Source organism: Aotus nancymaae, unplaced genomic scaffold (genome assembly GCF_030222135.1).
Source record: "Aotus nancymaae isolate 86718 unplaced genomic scaffold, 86718_ANA_hifiasm-v0.15.2.pri h1tg000012l, whole genome shotgun sequence".
NCBI classification, from domain to species: Eukaryota; Metazoa; Chordata; class Mammalia; order Primates; family Aotidae; genus Aotus; species Aotus nancymaae.
Genome location: NW_026988423.1, coordinates 1,265,475 through 1,283,319, shown reverse-complemented (window position 1 = coordinate 1,283,319; position 17,845 = coordinate 1,265,475). Strand labels below are relative to the sequence as shown.

Below are 17,845 nucleotides of genomic sequence, written 5' to 3'. Positions count from 1 at the left end.
TCATCCACATCTGGCATTTCTCCCCATGTTATCCCTCCCCAATATCCCCAACAAACATATGAAAAAATGCTCATCATCACTGGTCATTAGAGAAATGCAAATCAAAACTACATTGAGATACCATCTCACACCAGTTAGAATGGCGATCATTTAAAAATCTGGAGACAACAGATGCTGGAGAGGATGTGGAGAAATAGGAACACTTTTACACAGTTGGTGGGAGTGTAAACTAGTTCAACCATTGTGGAAGACAATGTGGAGATTCCTCAAGGATCTAGAAATAGAAATTACATTTGACCCAGCAATCCCATTACTGGGTATATTATATCCAAAGGATTATAAATCATTCTGTTATAAAGACACATGCACACGTATGTTCATTGCGGCACTGTTTACAATAGCAAAGACTTGGAACCAACCCAGATGCCCATTGATGATAGAATGGACAAGGAAGATGTGGCACATATACACCATGGAATACTATGCAGCCATAAAAAATGATGAGTTTATGTCCTTTGTAGGGACATGGATGAATCTGGCAACCATCATTCTCAGCAAACTGATGCAAGAACAGAAAATCAAACACCGCATGTTCTCACTCATAGGCGGATGTTGAACAATGAGAACACACGGACACAGAGGATCCCAGGTTTATTGGCAGTTGAATCTTGTGCTCTTTCTGGAACCCATAGCCTCCCATTTATCTTGATGAGAGAGGATGTCTCCCTCTCTGAGGTAGTGTTGCGCTGGTTCCCTTCCCCTTCTCCTCAATGACTATTTTGTTGTTTAAAGATAAATTTGGAACATTCTCCATGCAGAAGTGATGGAAGTGTCCAAGCTGAGAAAATGCCATTATGAAGTGCCTTTTCTCTACCCTGTAATGATGAGTGTTTCTGAGGCAAATTCCAAGTCATTTAGTTACTCTTTCACAAGCCAACCATTAAATCTAAGAAAGGGGAGGGGGGAAGGCATCAAATACATTTTGAATATGGGAGAGCTTGGTATTTAGTGCCTTCAAAGGGCAGTATGTTGACTGCTTTTCTCCACCTAGAACCTGAGTTTGCATTGTTCCTGCTTCTGTATAAAGCTTTATCTAGGGCTTTGTAAAGAGGAGCTATTTTGGGCCAGGCACAGTGGCTCGCAGCTGTAATCCTAGCATTTTGGGAGGTCAAGGTGGGAGGATACCTTGAGTCCAGGAGTTCGACACTACCTGGGCAACATAGTGAGAGCCCATCTCTACAAAACAATTTAAAATTAGCCAAGTGTGTCGGCACATGGCTGCAGTCCCAGTTACATTTTCTTCACGGTTCCAGTTCTCAGGGCTTCACATTCTCGTGACTTCAGGGTTTAAAGGAAAATAATCAATGGCCAGGTATGGTGGCTCACACATGTAATCTCTATAACCCTTAGGAGGCTGAAGCAGGAGGACTGCTAGAGCCCAGGTGTTCAGGACCAGCCTGGGCAACATGGCAACACTGCATCTCTACTAAAAAATATATTTAAAATTTTTTTAAAGTAAAAACAGAAGGAAAATAATCACTCAGGCAAAATTCTCATGGAACCATTAAATTGCTTTTGAATTTGGTATGAAAATTCCCCACAAGCCACCGCCTCCTTTTTACCATTGTTTTACTGCTCCCACTCAGTAGTTAGAAGGATCCAGCTTCCCAGGCACTGAGGTCAATGAATAATTATTTAAACACCTAGAATATGTCTAGCATTGTGGTGGGTACTGAAAGAAACTTGGAGAAGTGTAAGGCAACGCCCACCCTCAAAAGAGCTTCAAATCTGGTTGGGCAAATGAAGTACTCTGTGGCCATAAAATAATATCTGGTAATACCCAGAAGCTCAGAACTTCACAGGGCCAAATAAGAAGGGAAGGTTTTTTCTGTCTTTAGTAAAAGACTGAAAACCCTATTTTGTGCTGGGGCTGGAAACGTAGGAAGGAATTGCTCTCACCTCCAAGTACATGAGGAGCTGGAATTTACTATTCCTGGATCCTCGACACTTTTACTTCAAGAATCAAATCAAGAGTCATATATTATCTTCTGGGTTGGTATCTTTCTGATGTTATCTGTCCCCAGCCCTATCTCTAATCAGCCATGAGTAAAATGGCCCGAGGAAAGTTTACAGATGATGGCACCAAGATATTCCCCTGAGTATCTAGGCAGTGGCAGATTTGCTTCTTGTGTTTATGCCTGGTTGAGAAAGACAGAAGTCTACTTGGGGGGAGAAAAGTGACCTATGGACTGAATTGTTACCTTTGTGTGGCACATTCTGTGTTTCTAGGGCAGCGCAGGAGACAAAGAATGCATTTATTTTGTGGAGAAGGATAGGGAGCAGGGGAAGAAACAGAAACCAGGGATTGTGCAATAATGGCATTTTCAAATCCCTCCAGAAAGTTTATGTTTCAAGTCCTTTGCTAAAGTGAGGCATAGATAGTTGTTTAAAAAGAAGCAGTTTACTGAGGACCCCAGCCCCAGTTCTGCTGTGGCGTTCTCATACCTTCAACCCCCGCCCCTGGGGCAGGCAGGCCAGTGTGTGTGGACCTTGCCCGGGACAGGCCTGTGCCTTCCCCCAGCAGAGACCGCAGGCCTCAAATAGCATCTAGGTGTTCAAATGGAAGAATGAGAACGAGGACGGGAGTGAAAAGAAACAGTCTGCTGGATCTCAGCATAAGAAAGTACAGTGATTTCTATGTCATCTGCAAACCAGACTGGACTTGCCTTGTTGAAAATCGTTCCCAAACAAGCCCCTTCCTTAGATGGTCAGTGAAAGGGTGATATTAAATGCACAGTCTCATTAATTAAACATAATTGTGGCACACAGATTTGTCATGCAAAATTAAAAAAAAGCTCTTTATCCACCTAGGTAGTGGAAAAAGTGCGAAGATTGAGAGGCCGTGCTGACTGGAGCCTTCACATCCTGCTGCTGGCTTAATCATCTGCGTATTTTCCCTCGTGCCAGGGGTGATTTGATAGGATATGGTTCAGAACTCTCTCCGGTGCTTAGTAAATCTTTTCGACTGACAGAATGACCCTCTGTCTCTTCCCTCTTCTACACCGGAGCCTCGGAGCTTTCACCATCAACCTCCCACCAATGATGTCATCATTCTCTCCTTGCCATCCAACCCCGTGTCCCGAACGCCCTTACCCCTGCCCTGTGCTCGCAATGCATCTTCATTCTACTGGCCTTTTGTCTTGCTTGTCTGGGTCCACTGTGTCCAGCACACTGTCAGCATTTGGCAAGGCAGAGGCCGAAAGGGAAGAGAACGGTGTGGCTAGTGTTTCAGAATTAGGATTTTGGAACCAGACGTGTCTGGGCTGGCATCCTGCCTCTGTATCTTTACTGTGTAATCTTAATGTCAGGAGCCTCAATGTTTTCACTTATGAAATGGATATATAAGAATGCAAGCCTCAGAGAGTCATGAGATTAAACGAGAACTTACACCACAGGGCACTTGTCTAGAATGAGCATTCAGCACACAGTAGTGAAGAGGTGAGAGGCTTCATAGACCACAGGTACTCATGCCTCTTAAGCCCTTATTCCTTGAAAAGATATTAAAAATTAGATTTTATGACCATGTTGCCATGAACATAAATAAATTAACATCTATTGAAACAGTTCTTTAGCCTAAATTCTCATTTTTTTCCCTTCTGTTCTAAAATATATTAATCCATTTTTGTGGGTCCTTATACCTGTTGTGAGCGCTGGGCACTGTGTCTCCCATGCCTAATGCACAGGTCAGCCCTGGGTGGAAGATCTGTTTTGGAGAGTCTTCCCTTTGCCTTTCCAGTGTCAATAACTGTTTTCTGGAAGATTTGGGTCCCGCTGCCCCTCAGGACATTACTGCCCTAATAATTCTCCCTTCCCCCTTATCTTTTCTCCCAGTGCCCCCAAAGGTCCGCGGTATGGAGCTCCCAACTCCCATAGGCCTGCCCCCATCCTTCTCCATTGAAACTCTTGCCTTTATTCCACACCACTCCCCTGATTAGGTCTTGTGGCCTTAGGGCTTTATCCTTGTTCTGGTAAGTCAGCATTGAATTTTCTCATAAACTATTTCTCCTTGAGGTATGAATGACTGTATTCCTCCTCTACTGCTTACGGAGTATTTATATTTTGAGAGACTCTGTACCATAATTCTAACCCATGTATCTAATAGAAGAATTTTAGTCCAGCAGAGGAAATATTTCAAAGCAAAAAGTGATGCTTGAGAATCATTTAGATTGTATGGTGTTGAAGCCAGTAGCCTGGTACCTACTGCATGTCTGCATTCAGTGGGCCTCAGTGATGCACCTAGATTAGAAACTGTAGCCTGGTGCCTACTGCATGTCTGCATTCAGTGGGCCTCAGTGATGCACCTAGATTAGAAACTGTAGCCTGGTGCCTACTGCATGTCTGCATTCAGTGGGCCTCGGTGATACACCTAGATTAGAAACTGTAGCCTGGTGCCTACTGCATGTCTGCATTCAGTGGGCCTCGGTGATGCACCTAGATTAGAAACTGCAGCCTGGTGCCTACTGCATGTCTGCATTCAGTGGGCCTCAGTGATACACCTAGATTAGAAACTGCAGCCTGGTGCCTACTGCATGTCTGCATTCAGTGGGCCTCAGTGATACACCTAGATTAGAAACTGTAGCCTGGTGCCTACTGCATGTCTGCATTCAGTGGGCCTCGGTGATACACCTAGATTAGAAACTGTAGCCTGGTGCCTACTGCATGTCTGCATTCAGTGGGCCTCGGTGATACACCTAGATTAGAAACTGTAGCCTGGTGCCTACTACATGCCTGCATTCAGTGGGCCTCGGTGATGCACCTAGATTAGAAACTGTAGCCTGGTGCCTACTACATGCCTGCATTCAGTGGGCCTCGGTGATGCACCTAGATTAGAAACTGTAGCCTGGTGCCTACTGCATGTCTGCATTCAGTGGTCCTCGGTGATACACCCAGATTAGAAACTGCTAGAAGGCAGGGCACAGCCTATGCCCAAAATTCTCTCGGTAAAGTATCATGCCCGGTGAAGTTCTGATGGATGTCTTTTATCCCAACGAAATCACACATCACTTCTTCCGTCCCCATCTTGAAGAATCCCTGCAGCTGTGCTTGGTGTGACCTTACACCACCGCACAGCCTGCATAGGACACAAACTTCCCTCCCTTAGTGCTTGTTATTTTCTGGCTTTGGGCAGGATAATGATCTCAGAGATAATCCCATTTATAAAGGAGAAGAAAACTATGGCCCAGAGAAGTAGAATATTTTCCCTAAAGTAGCAAGTCAAGTTAATGGCAGAATCAGGATGAGATCCCTGGCTTCCTGAAAACACGGGTGTGGGTATCATTTCCCTCCATCAGGGCCTAGGGTCGTCCTTACTACAGAGCACAGGCTTTGCAGTAGGAATGCCTGGTTTGATTCCTGGCTTCATTGCTTACTCTGTCTGTCCTTTGAAATGATACTCAATCTCTAAACCCGTTTTCTCATCTGCAAAATGGGGCAGGGGTAGAAATAGTATCAACTTTATATAGTGTTCTGAAGATTCTGAGAGTTGTGAGAATTAAATAAGATTATCCATATAAAGTGCTTAGTGCAGTATCTCACACACAGGCCTTCAGTAACTGACTCAAGATTATACAGTTATCACGACTGTCTCTACAATCCTCATGGCTTAAGGAAAGTGTGAGCGCTGTTTCCCAGAGTGTGTACTGACTGCGATGCCCAGGGAGTGGCCAGAGCAGTGAGAGAATCTGGCTGAACGGGTTTTTTCAAAGCAGTGGAAAATAAATCAAAGGTGATAACCCAGATTTGGAGAAAGAATGTACTCCTTTGTTCGTTCCTAGTTGTGAAGGAACCTTCAAAATGCAATTGATGTTGAAATAAATTAGAAGCAACATGGTCTGTGTTCTTGACCCCATGAGGACAGACAGTGGCAACTTTGAGTTTCTGCCGAACGTGGTGATGGCTGGCTATGTTCTGTGAAGATGTCTACACCAGCGAGTAGACAAGATTAGGAATCAGCAAATCACACAGAGACGGCAGAGATGAGGGAGAGGGGATGCTTCACACCTGGGTCCAAAGCATGCCCAGCCCCTTGCTGCAGTGTTCTCCACTAAACATGAAGTCTCAGGGAGCTTGGTTAGAACTCTTGGCTGAAAGTAACAGATGCCCAATTTATATTAGCTTAAGCAATCGGGAAATTCATTATAAAGATTCCATAGTGTATCAGTGTATCAAGGAAAACAGAGAAATGCAGAGCAGACGGGATTGGAAACAGGCCCCGGAATTAGATGAAAACATGTGTCTCTCCTCTGCTTCATTTTTCTCTTTCTACAGATTTGCTTCTCTATGGCTCTAGTTAACATAATGAAACAACAGTTCCCACGTTTTGTAGATCACTATACAGCCATCTAAAGAGAGCCTGGTCTCACTTTCCCCAAATCCAAAATTCCCGTGAAAGGGACTAATCATCAGCCTCGGGCCAGGTTCCTTTCTCTGATTACCAATCAGCAATGATGTAAGGTTATAATCTGTTTTACCCACATGGCACATTCGCCATAACTATTTACCACCTGTGAGTGAGCAAAACCACAGATAAGGGATGCCTGAAACACGCATTGATGAGCCGAATGACAAAAAGCAGATTTTTCCCATCCAGCCCTACACTGCATCCTGGCCATTCCCACATTCCTCATCATTTTACCTGAAATCTAGGATGTCTCTGTACGTACCGCCTTCATACGAGGTTGACCATAGGTTGACCTTGCTCTAAACGAGCTAATTCCAGCATGTTAGAGTGTAAATGGCATAGGCTTTAGAACCACACAGACCTTTAGTTAAAGCCCACTTGCTAGCTGTGTGATCCTGGGCAAGTTACTTAGCCTCTCTGAGTATTGATTTTCTTATTTTAATTAAGGGTAATAATACCTTCCTAATGGGATTGTTGGGCAGATTAAGGGAAATAAAGTAACCATATTCATGCGTTTGGTGTGTAATGTATACTCAGTTATGTTAATTCCGTTTTCTTGATTAGTCTACCTAGAAATCTTCAGGCAGGTGAGAGAGTAGGCGTAATTGAGAAGAGAAGAAAGGAGAAGTGATAGAATTTTCTATCTGGGAAATGCCTTTTTTGCTTCAGGTATTTTGCAGTTATGCCGAGCAAACACTGAATAATTTCAGTGGGTCTGCAGCACTGGGAAATCCACATTTTGATAGATAGGGTCTCTCACTTTAGACACAAATCCACAAGGATCTGAGAACCAATAATGAATGTTTTATGTTTCTTTTTAATTTATTAGTGCGATTATATGGCTCTTAAGCCTTTCTTTGTAAATTTTAAGGCTCATAAAGTATAATCTGATTGCTAGGTTGTGAATGAAGCACTTTAATATTCATGAAAAACTTATACATCTTCTTGTTCAGAGACACACTTCCCTTTCAGAATATAGTAAGCTGTACTTACTATAAATAAATATAAATTGTTGTTTATTGAGTTGTTACCATAACAGGCACTTTCTGAACTTTTATATGCATTATCTCATTTCTTCCTATTAGTTAAGTGCTATTGTCACCATTTTCTGGATTAGGAAATTGAGGCTCAGGTAAGTTGCTGAGATCACACAGCACCCAGTGACAAAATTGGCACTTGAGCTCAGTTTAGTCTGATTCCAGAGCCTGACCAATGAACACTTTCATTTTAGTAATGAGGTTTAGATACAGAAAACAGAAGAAATGAATTCCCAGAAAAATCAGTGCTTAAAGTACCTCATATGAGAAGGATCATCTCATGGCTTTTGCTACATGGGCTTGTCTTCAAAGCAGTGGAATTACAGGAAGAAAAATTGATGAACAATAATAGAATCTCTCCTTAGACCTGAGAACTACTCTAATTACTCACTTAGAGGATAGTAGTGATGAAGGGGTTGAGTCTGTGAAAAAAAGCAGCTGGAGATTTGGTCCCAGCTCTATACTTGTGAGCGTTTTCTGTCTTGGTTAAAATTGTGCACACTCTGATCATCTGTAGCTGTGAGGGGTTGTGTGTCCATGTATGTGGAATATTTTGGCCTGCTCCAGAAAATAACAATGCTTTAACCTTAGGTACTGTGAATAAATTCTTATGATATTTGAAGGAATCTTTATCCATTGACCTATGAACCACTGATGGGAACCACTGTGACCTCTAACCTAACTGACCTGCTCCTCCAGAAATATTTTATTTTGTTTTCTTTGTGCTACTGAGAGTTTCATTATATTCCAGGCTGTGATTCATTTCTGCTCTTTGTGCCTTTTTTTAAAAAAACTGAATCTTGTGTATAAATAGAAGAAACATTTAAATATCACATCACTTTTTATTAGAAGCATAACTAGATTAATATCTCATATTTTTCCTTTTATTCCCTTCTGTCTTTCAGCTCCAGGGTTCCTTGAAAAGAAAACAGGTCGTTAACCTGTCTCCTGCCAACAGCAAGCGGCCCAATGGCTTTGTGGACAACTCATTTCTTGATATCAAAAGAATTCGTGTTGGAGAGAATCTCTCTGCAGGACAAGGTGGCCTCCAAGTAAATAACGGACAAAGTCAGATTATGTCAGGGACCTTGCCTATGAGCCAAGCCCCCCTGCGAAAGGCTAACACTCTGCCATCCCATACACATTCTCCTGGCAATGGCCTGTTTAACATGGGCTTAAAGGAGGTGAAGAAGGAGCCGGGAGAGACTCTGTCTTGCAGTAAGCACATGGATGGCCAAATGGCCCAAGAGAATATTTTTTCTAATAGGTACGGAGATGACCCTGGCGAACAACTGATGGATCCTGAGCTGCAGGAACTGTTCAATGAACTGACCAACATATCTGTGCCTCCCATGAGTGACCTTGAACTGGAGAACATGATCAATGCCACCATAAAGCAGGATGACCCATTTAACATTGACTTGGGTCAGCAAAGTCAGAGGAGCACACCTAGGCCCTCCTTGTCCATGGAGAAAATCGTGATCAAAAGTGAATACTCACCAGGCCTGACTCAGGGCCCCTCAGGCTCTCCTCAGCTGAGGCCCCCATCAGCTGGCCCCGCATTCTCCATGGCCAACTCTGCCCTCTCCACCTCGTCTCCAATCCCTTCAGTCTCTCAGAGCCAGGCTCAGCCTCAGACAGGTTCAGGAGCAAGCCGGGCCCTGCCAAGCTGGCAGGAAGTGTCTCATGCCCAGCAACTCAAACAGATAGCTGCCAATCGTCAGCAGCATGCCCGGATGCAGCAGCACCAGCCTACCAACTGGTCAGCCTTGTCCTCTTCTGCTGGACCATCCCCAGGTCCATTTGGGCAGGAGAAAATCCCCAGCCCTTCTTTTGGTCAGCAGACATTCAGCCCACAGAGCTCCCCCATGTCTGGGGTAGCTGGCGGCAGCAGCCATTCAAAAGTAATGGCCAACTACATGTACAAGGCCAGCCCCTCGGCCCAGGGCGGGCACCTGGATGTGCTCATGCAGCAAAAGCCTCAGGATCTCAGTCGAAGTTTTATTAACAACCCGCACCCAGCCGTGGAGCCCCGTCAGGGCAACACCAAGCCTTTGTTTCACTTTAACTCAGATCAAGCGAACCAGCAGATGCCTTCTGTTTTGCCTTCCCAGAACAAGCCTTCTCTCCTACACTACACCCAACAGCAGCAGCAGCAGAGCTCCATTTCAGCCCAGCAGCAGCAGCAGCAGCAGAGCTCCATTTCAACCCAGCAGCAGCAGCAGCAGCAGAGCTCCATTTCAGCCCAGCAGCAGCAGCAGCAGAGCTCCATTTCAGCCCAGCAGCAGCAGCCACAGCCGTCTTCTCAGCCCACCCAATCTCTACCAAGCCAGCCTTTGCTAAGGTCACCTTTGCCACTTCAGCAAAAGATCCTACTTCAGCAAATGCAGAATCAGCCCATTGCAGGAATGGGATATCAAGTCTCCCAACAACAGAGACAGGTAAGGGCGACTCTACTACCCCAAATACGGAGTTCCCAGAGACCATTTAGCTTGATTGTTATGCTTTGGTTACCATTATGTTTATGTTGCGACAAGATCAAGACCAAAGACACTAGTGGTCTTGATGGAGTCATATGAAGACCTCATAAAGCCTGGTTCATTTGGGGCGTCTGGGGCCAGGGCTAGTACTTCCTTGTAGAGCATTACTGTCATTGTGATCTGTAATGATCAAAGGTCTTACTCAGACTAGAGCATTATAACGTGTGCCGTTAGTGACATATCCAGTTGTCAATCAGATGGTCATTTATCCAGGCAGTAAATTAGTCATTAAGTCAGCATGCACTTTCTGAGTACGAGATGTTGCAATTATGCTGAGTTATTGGAATAAAGCCAGAGGTGGGATTGAGTATTACATGACTGATCTATACCTGCACCAACCAACTAGAATATCTAGATGCCCAATCCATCATAATGGTCCTGCGATGACTCCCTGTGATGCATGTGGACCGAGTATCAGCCCTAAATAGAACATGATCCCTGTCTGCAAGAACAGTAAGGAAAGAGAGACAGGATTTTAAACTACCGTTTTAATACGAGGTAGAAAGAATAATGATATGAGAGCACAGAGTTTGGGTATCTGACCCAGCACAGGGAAATCAGGGAAGGCTTCTGGAAAAGTAATGTCTGAGTTAAGTGTTAAAGGATGAAATCATCGTGAATAAACAGAGAAAAAAAATCTCTGGTTACCTTATGTCCTTTGGTTAACATAAAACAGAGGTTTATTCCACCCCAGATATGAGCAGTATGAAGACATAGCTCTGTGCCTCCAGAGCACATACTGATGAGTAAGCCCTGATCCCCAGGGAACTTGAAAGAAAAGACTCTTCCTGGAAGGAAGGAAGGAACTTTGAATATTGCTTTGTGTGTGTAATTTGACAGGTCTACGTTATCTGCGTAAGCCCAAAGACAGCACATAATATGTCAGAATAATATCTCAGGACAGTGCGATGGTACAGAGCCTAATTCCAACAACATTCCTAGAGCAGTTTTCATGGCTACTGCCCAGAAAAGAATGCCACGAACACCACAAACTCTGTCCAGGCTAACCTTTGCCCTAGATGTTGGCCAGAACACCAGACTCAGTGAGGATTCAAAAATTACGCACTAAGGACAGCTTTCAGCTCTTCTCCACTTAAGAAGTGGATTTTTAAAACATTATGGATTATGGAGAATGGACTTGGAGTAGAGTCATACACACACACACACACACACACACACACACACACACACACACATACATATATATATTTTTACAAAATTTCTTTTTTAACCCAGGCAATTTTGGGAGCATTTAAAAACAAGTTGTGGTACCATTTTCTAATGCTATATGTAGGCACTTTGATTTAGATGAATGTAGGTTCAGATTCTTACTCTGACGGTCCCAGCTGTGTCACCTCAAGGAACTCACTGAACTCTACGTTATTTCCTGACCTATCAATAGGAGGGAAAAGAAAATATCTTAGGGGTGTACTGAAAATAAAATGAGGTAATTCTCAGCCCAGAGTCTAGAATAAGTTGATTACTATTATGATTATGGCAAGAGCCATAAACCACCAAATGTTGTTTTTAAACAAGCACTGCTATTGTATAGGAGAGGCATTGGAGTAAATCCCAAATCCTAACATAAAGAGCATTGGGGAAATAAAAGAGAATTATCTTTAATTCTTCCATGATCCAGCAGCTTGAGTGTGTTGTGGTTTACCCTTTCTAGGCCCAGACTTCTGACTATGAAAATGAAAATTATAAATAATGAGATAGCAATAAGTTAGCATTTAAAACCAGCATGACTTCCGCCTCCCTTACTTATGGCATCTCATTTCATCTGTTTGAGGGAAATGCCATTATTTCCATGTTACAGGTGACAGAATTCAGGCACCGAGAGGTTCAATAGCTTTTCCAAGGTCACACAGATAATAAGTAACAGCTACAGGGTTCTGATAATCTACTTTTAAGTCTATACTTTTAGCCACTAGGATCTACAGGTCACAGGTAGGATATGCTGGGATCTTTATAGATCATTGTGGAATTCTTAAAAAGAATATTCTGCTAACGTTGAACCCTACTTACGTTATCTACATAGTAGATTAAGTTGTTTGTGATAAAAACATATCCTAAATCTCTATTCTTTAGCGATGCTAAAGAAATTTTAAACACACACACACACACACACACACACACACACACACACACCCTGTGTAATTGTTAGCCTTCCTGAGGGTAAACATTATGGAGTTAACCAAAATAGACAACTTACAACAGGAAATATGGATCTTCGGTGCCCCATCCGTCCTTTTCTGGGAGCCTCCCTGCCACCTCCAACATCCTCTGTCCTGTTTCCAGAGATACTGCTGATATCAGCAACTGTAAACCATATTTCTGACCTCTTAGTCCCCACTCGAGTTTCTAGGACCCAAGCACACCAATGGGTGCTGGTGGCCAAATCTGCAAACATCTTCCAATGCCTTAGATAATGTTTTACATTCTCCTAGAGCATATGACACATATGATACAGAGGTAATTTTCATCTCTTCCAAAAGGCCCTTAAAAAGTGATGGAAATGTAGCAGCATTTCAAGTTAAGGACCTCTCTTCTGTGCAGAGAGTAGCCACCCCTTTAAAGCTTTGTCCCAGCTTTATAGACTGAACCACATTATCTCTTCCAACTCAATAATCCCATAACATATGATTCCAAAGTCATGTGTCTGAGTTTTCAGCAAGTATACTACAGCTGTGTAGTCAAGTAAGTATTACCTTTGAAAAGAATTCACATTTAGGAGAGAAGTGTACACATTCTAATAATGATGCTATTGTTCAATACAGCTATAGAGTTTTCTCTCGGGATTGTCTCCAGGGCTTAAAGCACATTTGGTAGATTATTACCAACACTATTGCATTCATCCTATCAAGGCAATTTTTGCAAACGGTCAAGCCGGGTAATGCTGCTTTGGGTCAAAACCAAGGGATAACTATGGTGTAGCAATACTGCATTGCAAGTGTGGTGTGTGAGCTTTCTCTGGAGGCGATTAAAGAAAGTGAGCTCCTTCTTAAGATGTTTATTTTGAGAAGCAACTTTTATTTGATATACATACTTTTAAGGGTCTTCTGATTCTCATTGTCTCATCTAGTGTGTTGGCATGTATTCTCAACTCAAGAGAGTAGTTTTAAGTCTACCATCTATAAAGACAGTACAAATGTCTATTCTCATGCCAGAACAGCTAAATCTCCGTTACTCATGACCAAAATCATAGGTAGGGTGGGGGATTTGGAATTAAGCAACTCTTAAATTTGTCAACTAAAACATCCTGAAGGAACACGCTAGTCATGTATTTTTGTGTTTCTGCTTGTCATACTCACTTTGTGTCAAACATAGGACTGTTTACTGTGGGATTTGTTACTTGGAGCTCTTTAGCCTTGTGATTGGTGGAAATCTTGGTTCTCTGCTACAAATTAGTAGATTGAATTTGTTGATCAGTTGCATGCAGTTTGCCCCATAGATGTGCAGAGGTGACCTTCTCTTTACCCGTCAGAACTCTGAACCGAGACAGATCCACATTTTCAGCTAGAGACTGAATGTGGGAGATTCCTGTGCCCCTTCCCTTTACTATGTACCTACCTCTATTTTCCTATAGGTAAATGATGTCTGAGAGATGGATGCAGCATAATAAAATTGTTTGATAAATCCTGATTGTTCCATGCTTGGGGTGGTTTTAAGTAATCTCTTCCCCAGAAACTGGGAGAAATGCTATTTGGTATTTCACAAAATGTCTTCGGGAGACTCTTGCTAATATTTGTAGCTTGGCAAATGGAGATACCTCTTGGCTATAATTTTCTTCTCTTCCTGATTTGAGGACTAAGGGAGAGGGCAAGACAGGGATGCAATGCATGTATTTCTGATTTATCTTCAAGTCACTGAACGCTTCTTTAAGTTGTGAAAGAGTTACTGGTTGATCAGGGTTCATGAGGTTTGAGCCAAAAGTGCTTACCTCTTTACCAAAAAGTGATCCTTTTCAGAGCTATATAATCAGTCACTTAAAAGTGTGAATTATTTTCTAACATTGGATCCATGCAACTCAAGTGGATTCTATATTTGGTTTAGAATTCTCCCATCTCTAAAACTTCTTGGAGGGAAGGCAGCCAGTGAATGGATGGTTTGTTATGACTGAAACATAAATTTGTACATTGCCTCCTTAGTTTAAAGCCAAGCTCCTCAATCATATATTAATAACCTCACCCTACTCTGTCTTCCTAGCCAAGCTCATCCTTCACTCCATCATATCCTTCACTGCACCATAGTACACCCTTGGTGTAAATCAGGCATGTCTCCTAATGTCCTCTGCCCCACTTCTTTAAGGTAGTATTGTATATATCCGATCTTAAGGATGAACTACCAGAAAATTGTTTCCAAATTGGCCTAGGCGGCAGTGGAGAAATCAGTGTAACTCTCTTATGCAGACAGTACCTCTAAGTCCTTAAATTGTCCAATGAAATTGCCAGAGAAGAAATAGAAATCTTGTATCAGCTGGAAACGCCTTTTCCGATGAGAAAATAATCATGAATTTAGTGTTGTGTAGTAATATAACATCTAAGCCACTCCTTCACTGGATCCTAGAGGTTGGCTGAAGGGTCACCAAATTAGGCTGGTGCCAGAGTTTGGGTTTATAGGCTAGGATAGGGTACAGGAAGTCAGGAGCATGGAGGACCAAAGTCCTACAGAAGCTGGGAAACAGAATGAATCGGTATATTGTGAACTTGTTCAAGGAGGCCAAAAAAAAAAATGGTGACATACCTGCGGTCAAGGGTAAATATAATGACATGAAATCTGTGCTGAAGATGGGATGGAGACTCAAGAGATGCTAGGTGATCACTGCAAATGACTCTTGAGCATTAGACGATATCTTTATAACTCACCTCGCTGAGTCTTGGCAAGAAGGAGCAAGGTCGATACAGACATATTGTGTGTTGTCAATGGGAGGCCAGGAGCGTTATGTTTACATTTTCATTTTATCTTTGACATTTCACCATTTATCTTTTAAGTTTGCAAAAGAAAGAAAAATGTGTCCTTAATACTCCATAAAACTAGTGCTTGACCAGGATGCAAAGCGAATTTCCAGATACATATGTTGATGTAATTAGTATTGAAGAATCATGCTTGGAAAAAGCAGGAGGAACTTGGTATCTTTTTTGTTCTTTTGTTGTTATTCTGTTGATTGGCTTAACATTAGCACTAACTCTGTGCCTTATACGAATACTCAAATGGTAGATGTGATCAACTGTTTTTCACAAGTGATGACACTGATGCTCAGAAAGATCAAATCACTTACTCAGGGGTACAGTTAGTAATTGCCCTAATTTTACATCCAGGGCTCATAATTACTATGCTGCCTAAATTAAGGAACTAGGTAGAGACGGTTTGGGTTGTGGTCAGGGCCTTCTTTATGATATATGTTGGAAATTTCACTGTTTTCTACAGTCCCAGGCAAAATCACCACCTCAGGCAAAATTTAAGTCAATTCCAATACAGGGAGGGATCTTTAGTCAAATTCACAGTGATCTTGCCTTATCTGAATCCACACATCTCTCAGTTTCCTGATCTGCCTACCAGGAGCCATGAATTTATTGAATATTGCTCTGTTCTTAGCTCTGGCTAAGCTTCTGTTCACTCGTTTAAAATCATATTTATTGTCTGCCTGCTATTTGCCAGGCACAGTTCTTGACACTGATGCTACACCTGGGAACAAAGAAGAAATTGTGGTGCAGTAATGGAAGCATACAATTTTCAGTTTTTAAAAAATTAAATAATCAGATTGTTTTCAATTTGAGCTATTTTCGTCATATTGCAGGCTTATTTTTCTTTCTGTTGCTAGGCTGATTTGCTGCTGGGCTTCTTGGTACCTCTGTTCCCAGATTAAAATAGGAAAAAAAAAAAAAAACAAAGAAGTGAGAATGCAGTTTAATTTTTAAAGCAAACATTTCTGGAGTTTTGTTAGGTATTTTACATAATAAAGAAAACTTTTTCTTTCTCTTTCTCTTTAACATCATCCATTTGAATTTAAGAACCTTTTTAGGATCACTGTTAGAGTTTCACAATGGGATGAAACCATAATTCTTGCTTCATTCATTCATATGATGAAAATGCATTGAGCACCAACAATGTGCCGGGAACTGCGGATAAAAAGATCAAATGACACCTTTCATATCTATATAATCTAAAAGATCAGGAAAACATGGTTCCTTCCCTGGCTGAGCTTTTGATCTGAAGGAGGTATCTGTCCCTATTACTTCATGAATTCCCATTGGGTAATTACATTACATTTTCTCAATCCTTAACAATCCATTCTATATAAGAAGTGAGCAAAAATCATGTGGACATTTCCCCTAAGTCAACAAGTTTTCATTTTAAACATGTTATTTTAACCTTTCACAGAATAGAACTCTATTTGCTGGATATTCTACTTTCTTTTCTGTTTTATTTTGTTATCCTAGTACGTAATAGCTCAGAGCACAATGGTGTGAATTTGTGTAAAGTAACAATTAACTCCTGTATCCCTCAATAAAGAAATAAACACAATAACAAGAAGAACATGTTAGCCTTGGGATCATAATACATACGGTTCAACTCCACAGTTAGGGGAATGGCTTCTGTTACTCTCATTCCAAGGTCTTTGTCTGTGTGTCACATCCATCAATAAGAGCTGTGCATTTAAAGCATTAGTGGGTAAGTTAGCCTGTTGAATACCAAGTTTCCAGCTAGGGAAAGAAAGGGTGTGGGGTTAAGAAATAGATTTGAACCTGGAGATGGAAATGCAAGAGGGTTAATGGAAAATCTGACAGATATTTAACTGTAATGTGCATTAATGTAGGTGACTCAAACAATCCCCTTTGCACTCATTCTAATTAGTTTTGCCTTTTCTAATCAGATGTCAGTTGTTATCAGTTTGGTAGAAGGGGGTGGCGGTTCTTTCTGTGAAATCCAAAGTAGGCAAAAACCCACTTAGCCAGTGTATTTGCACATTAATGGTTAATTAAAGTTAGGCACAAAGACTTGAGATTCAGAAGGTGTTTACTATAAGGAGTTCTGGGTTTCAAACAGAAGACTGTACAAATGTTTAGACTCCTGGGATCAGAGAGATGTAATGTCAGTGAATCATCTTAGCTCTTTTACATTGTGTTTCCAGCAGAAGAAACCAAAGTTAAACACATACACACATATGCACAGACCAGGCAGCTCTCTGGATACTAATTAGAGAACTCTGGCTGAATGTTTGCACTTGATGCAATGAATCTGAACAATAAAGTGCTGCCTAATTCTCCAAGCAATAAATTAAGTCAAGCATAATAGAGGGAAGCCAATGACTACTTCCCTGTGCATCCTGCAAAATCAAGTTTTCAAATCCCCGAGGATGAAGGAATGGGGGTGGTTGATCTGTTTCCCCTTCATTCTACCGTGAGCTCCCTCCACCCTTGACCACTAGCATTTTCCACTGTTTGCTTTCCACAGGGTCTTAAGTTCAGCTCTGCTTTTATGAAACATGAATTCATAAACAGGGAGCTTATCCGGTCCTACTTGGTAGTCCACAGGTCTGTGTGGGTGAGCACAGGAGCGTGGTCTTCAGTCTTTGGCTCACATCTCTACTCTGTGTCTCTGAGTCTTTGCCCAGTTCTTTCTCCCCTTAGCTTGTACTCTCTCTTCTTTGTCCTTTCCCTACAGACCAATTTTGAACTAGCCTATTTTCCCTGACCTTCTTGAGACTGTTTCATGGCAGGCCTTGAAAGGGCAGGAGTGAGTACATGTAGCCATTGGAGTTATTATTGGCAGCAGTGATGAAGGGACATTTCCTGGGAGAGGAT

At 42.1% G+C, this 17,845-nt stretch overlaps 1 protein-coding gene across 1 annotated transcript in view; it reads left to right on the top strand.

Annotated features, from left to right (window-relative positions):
- The window catches only part of MAML2 (mastermind like transcriptional coactivator 2), a 370,306-nt gene that overhangs the window by 249,537 nt on the left and 102,924 nt on the right, over nucleotides 1–17,845 (top strand). Inside the window, exon 2 of the mRNA XM_012454819.2 lies at nucleotides 8,403–9,938. Within this exon, the coding sequence (XP_012310242.1) occupies nucleotides 8,403–9,938 (1,536 nt within the window). The remainder of the gene's footprint in view (nucleotides 1–8,402; nucleotides 9,939–17,845) is intronic.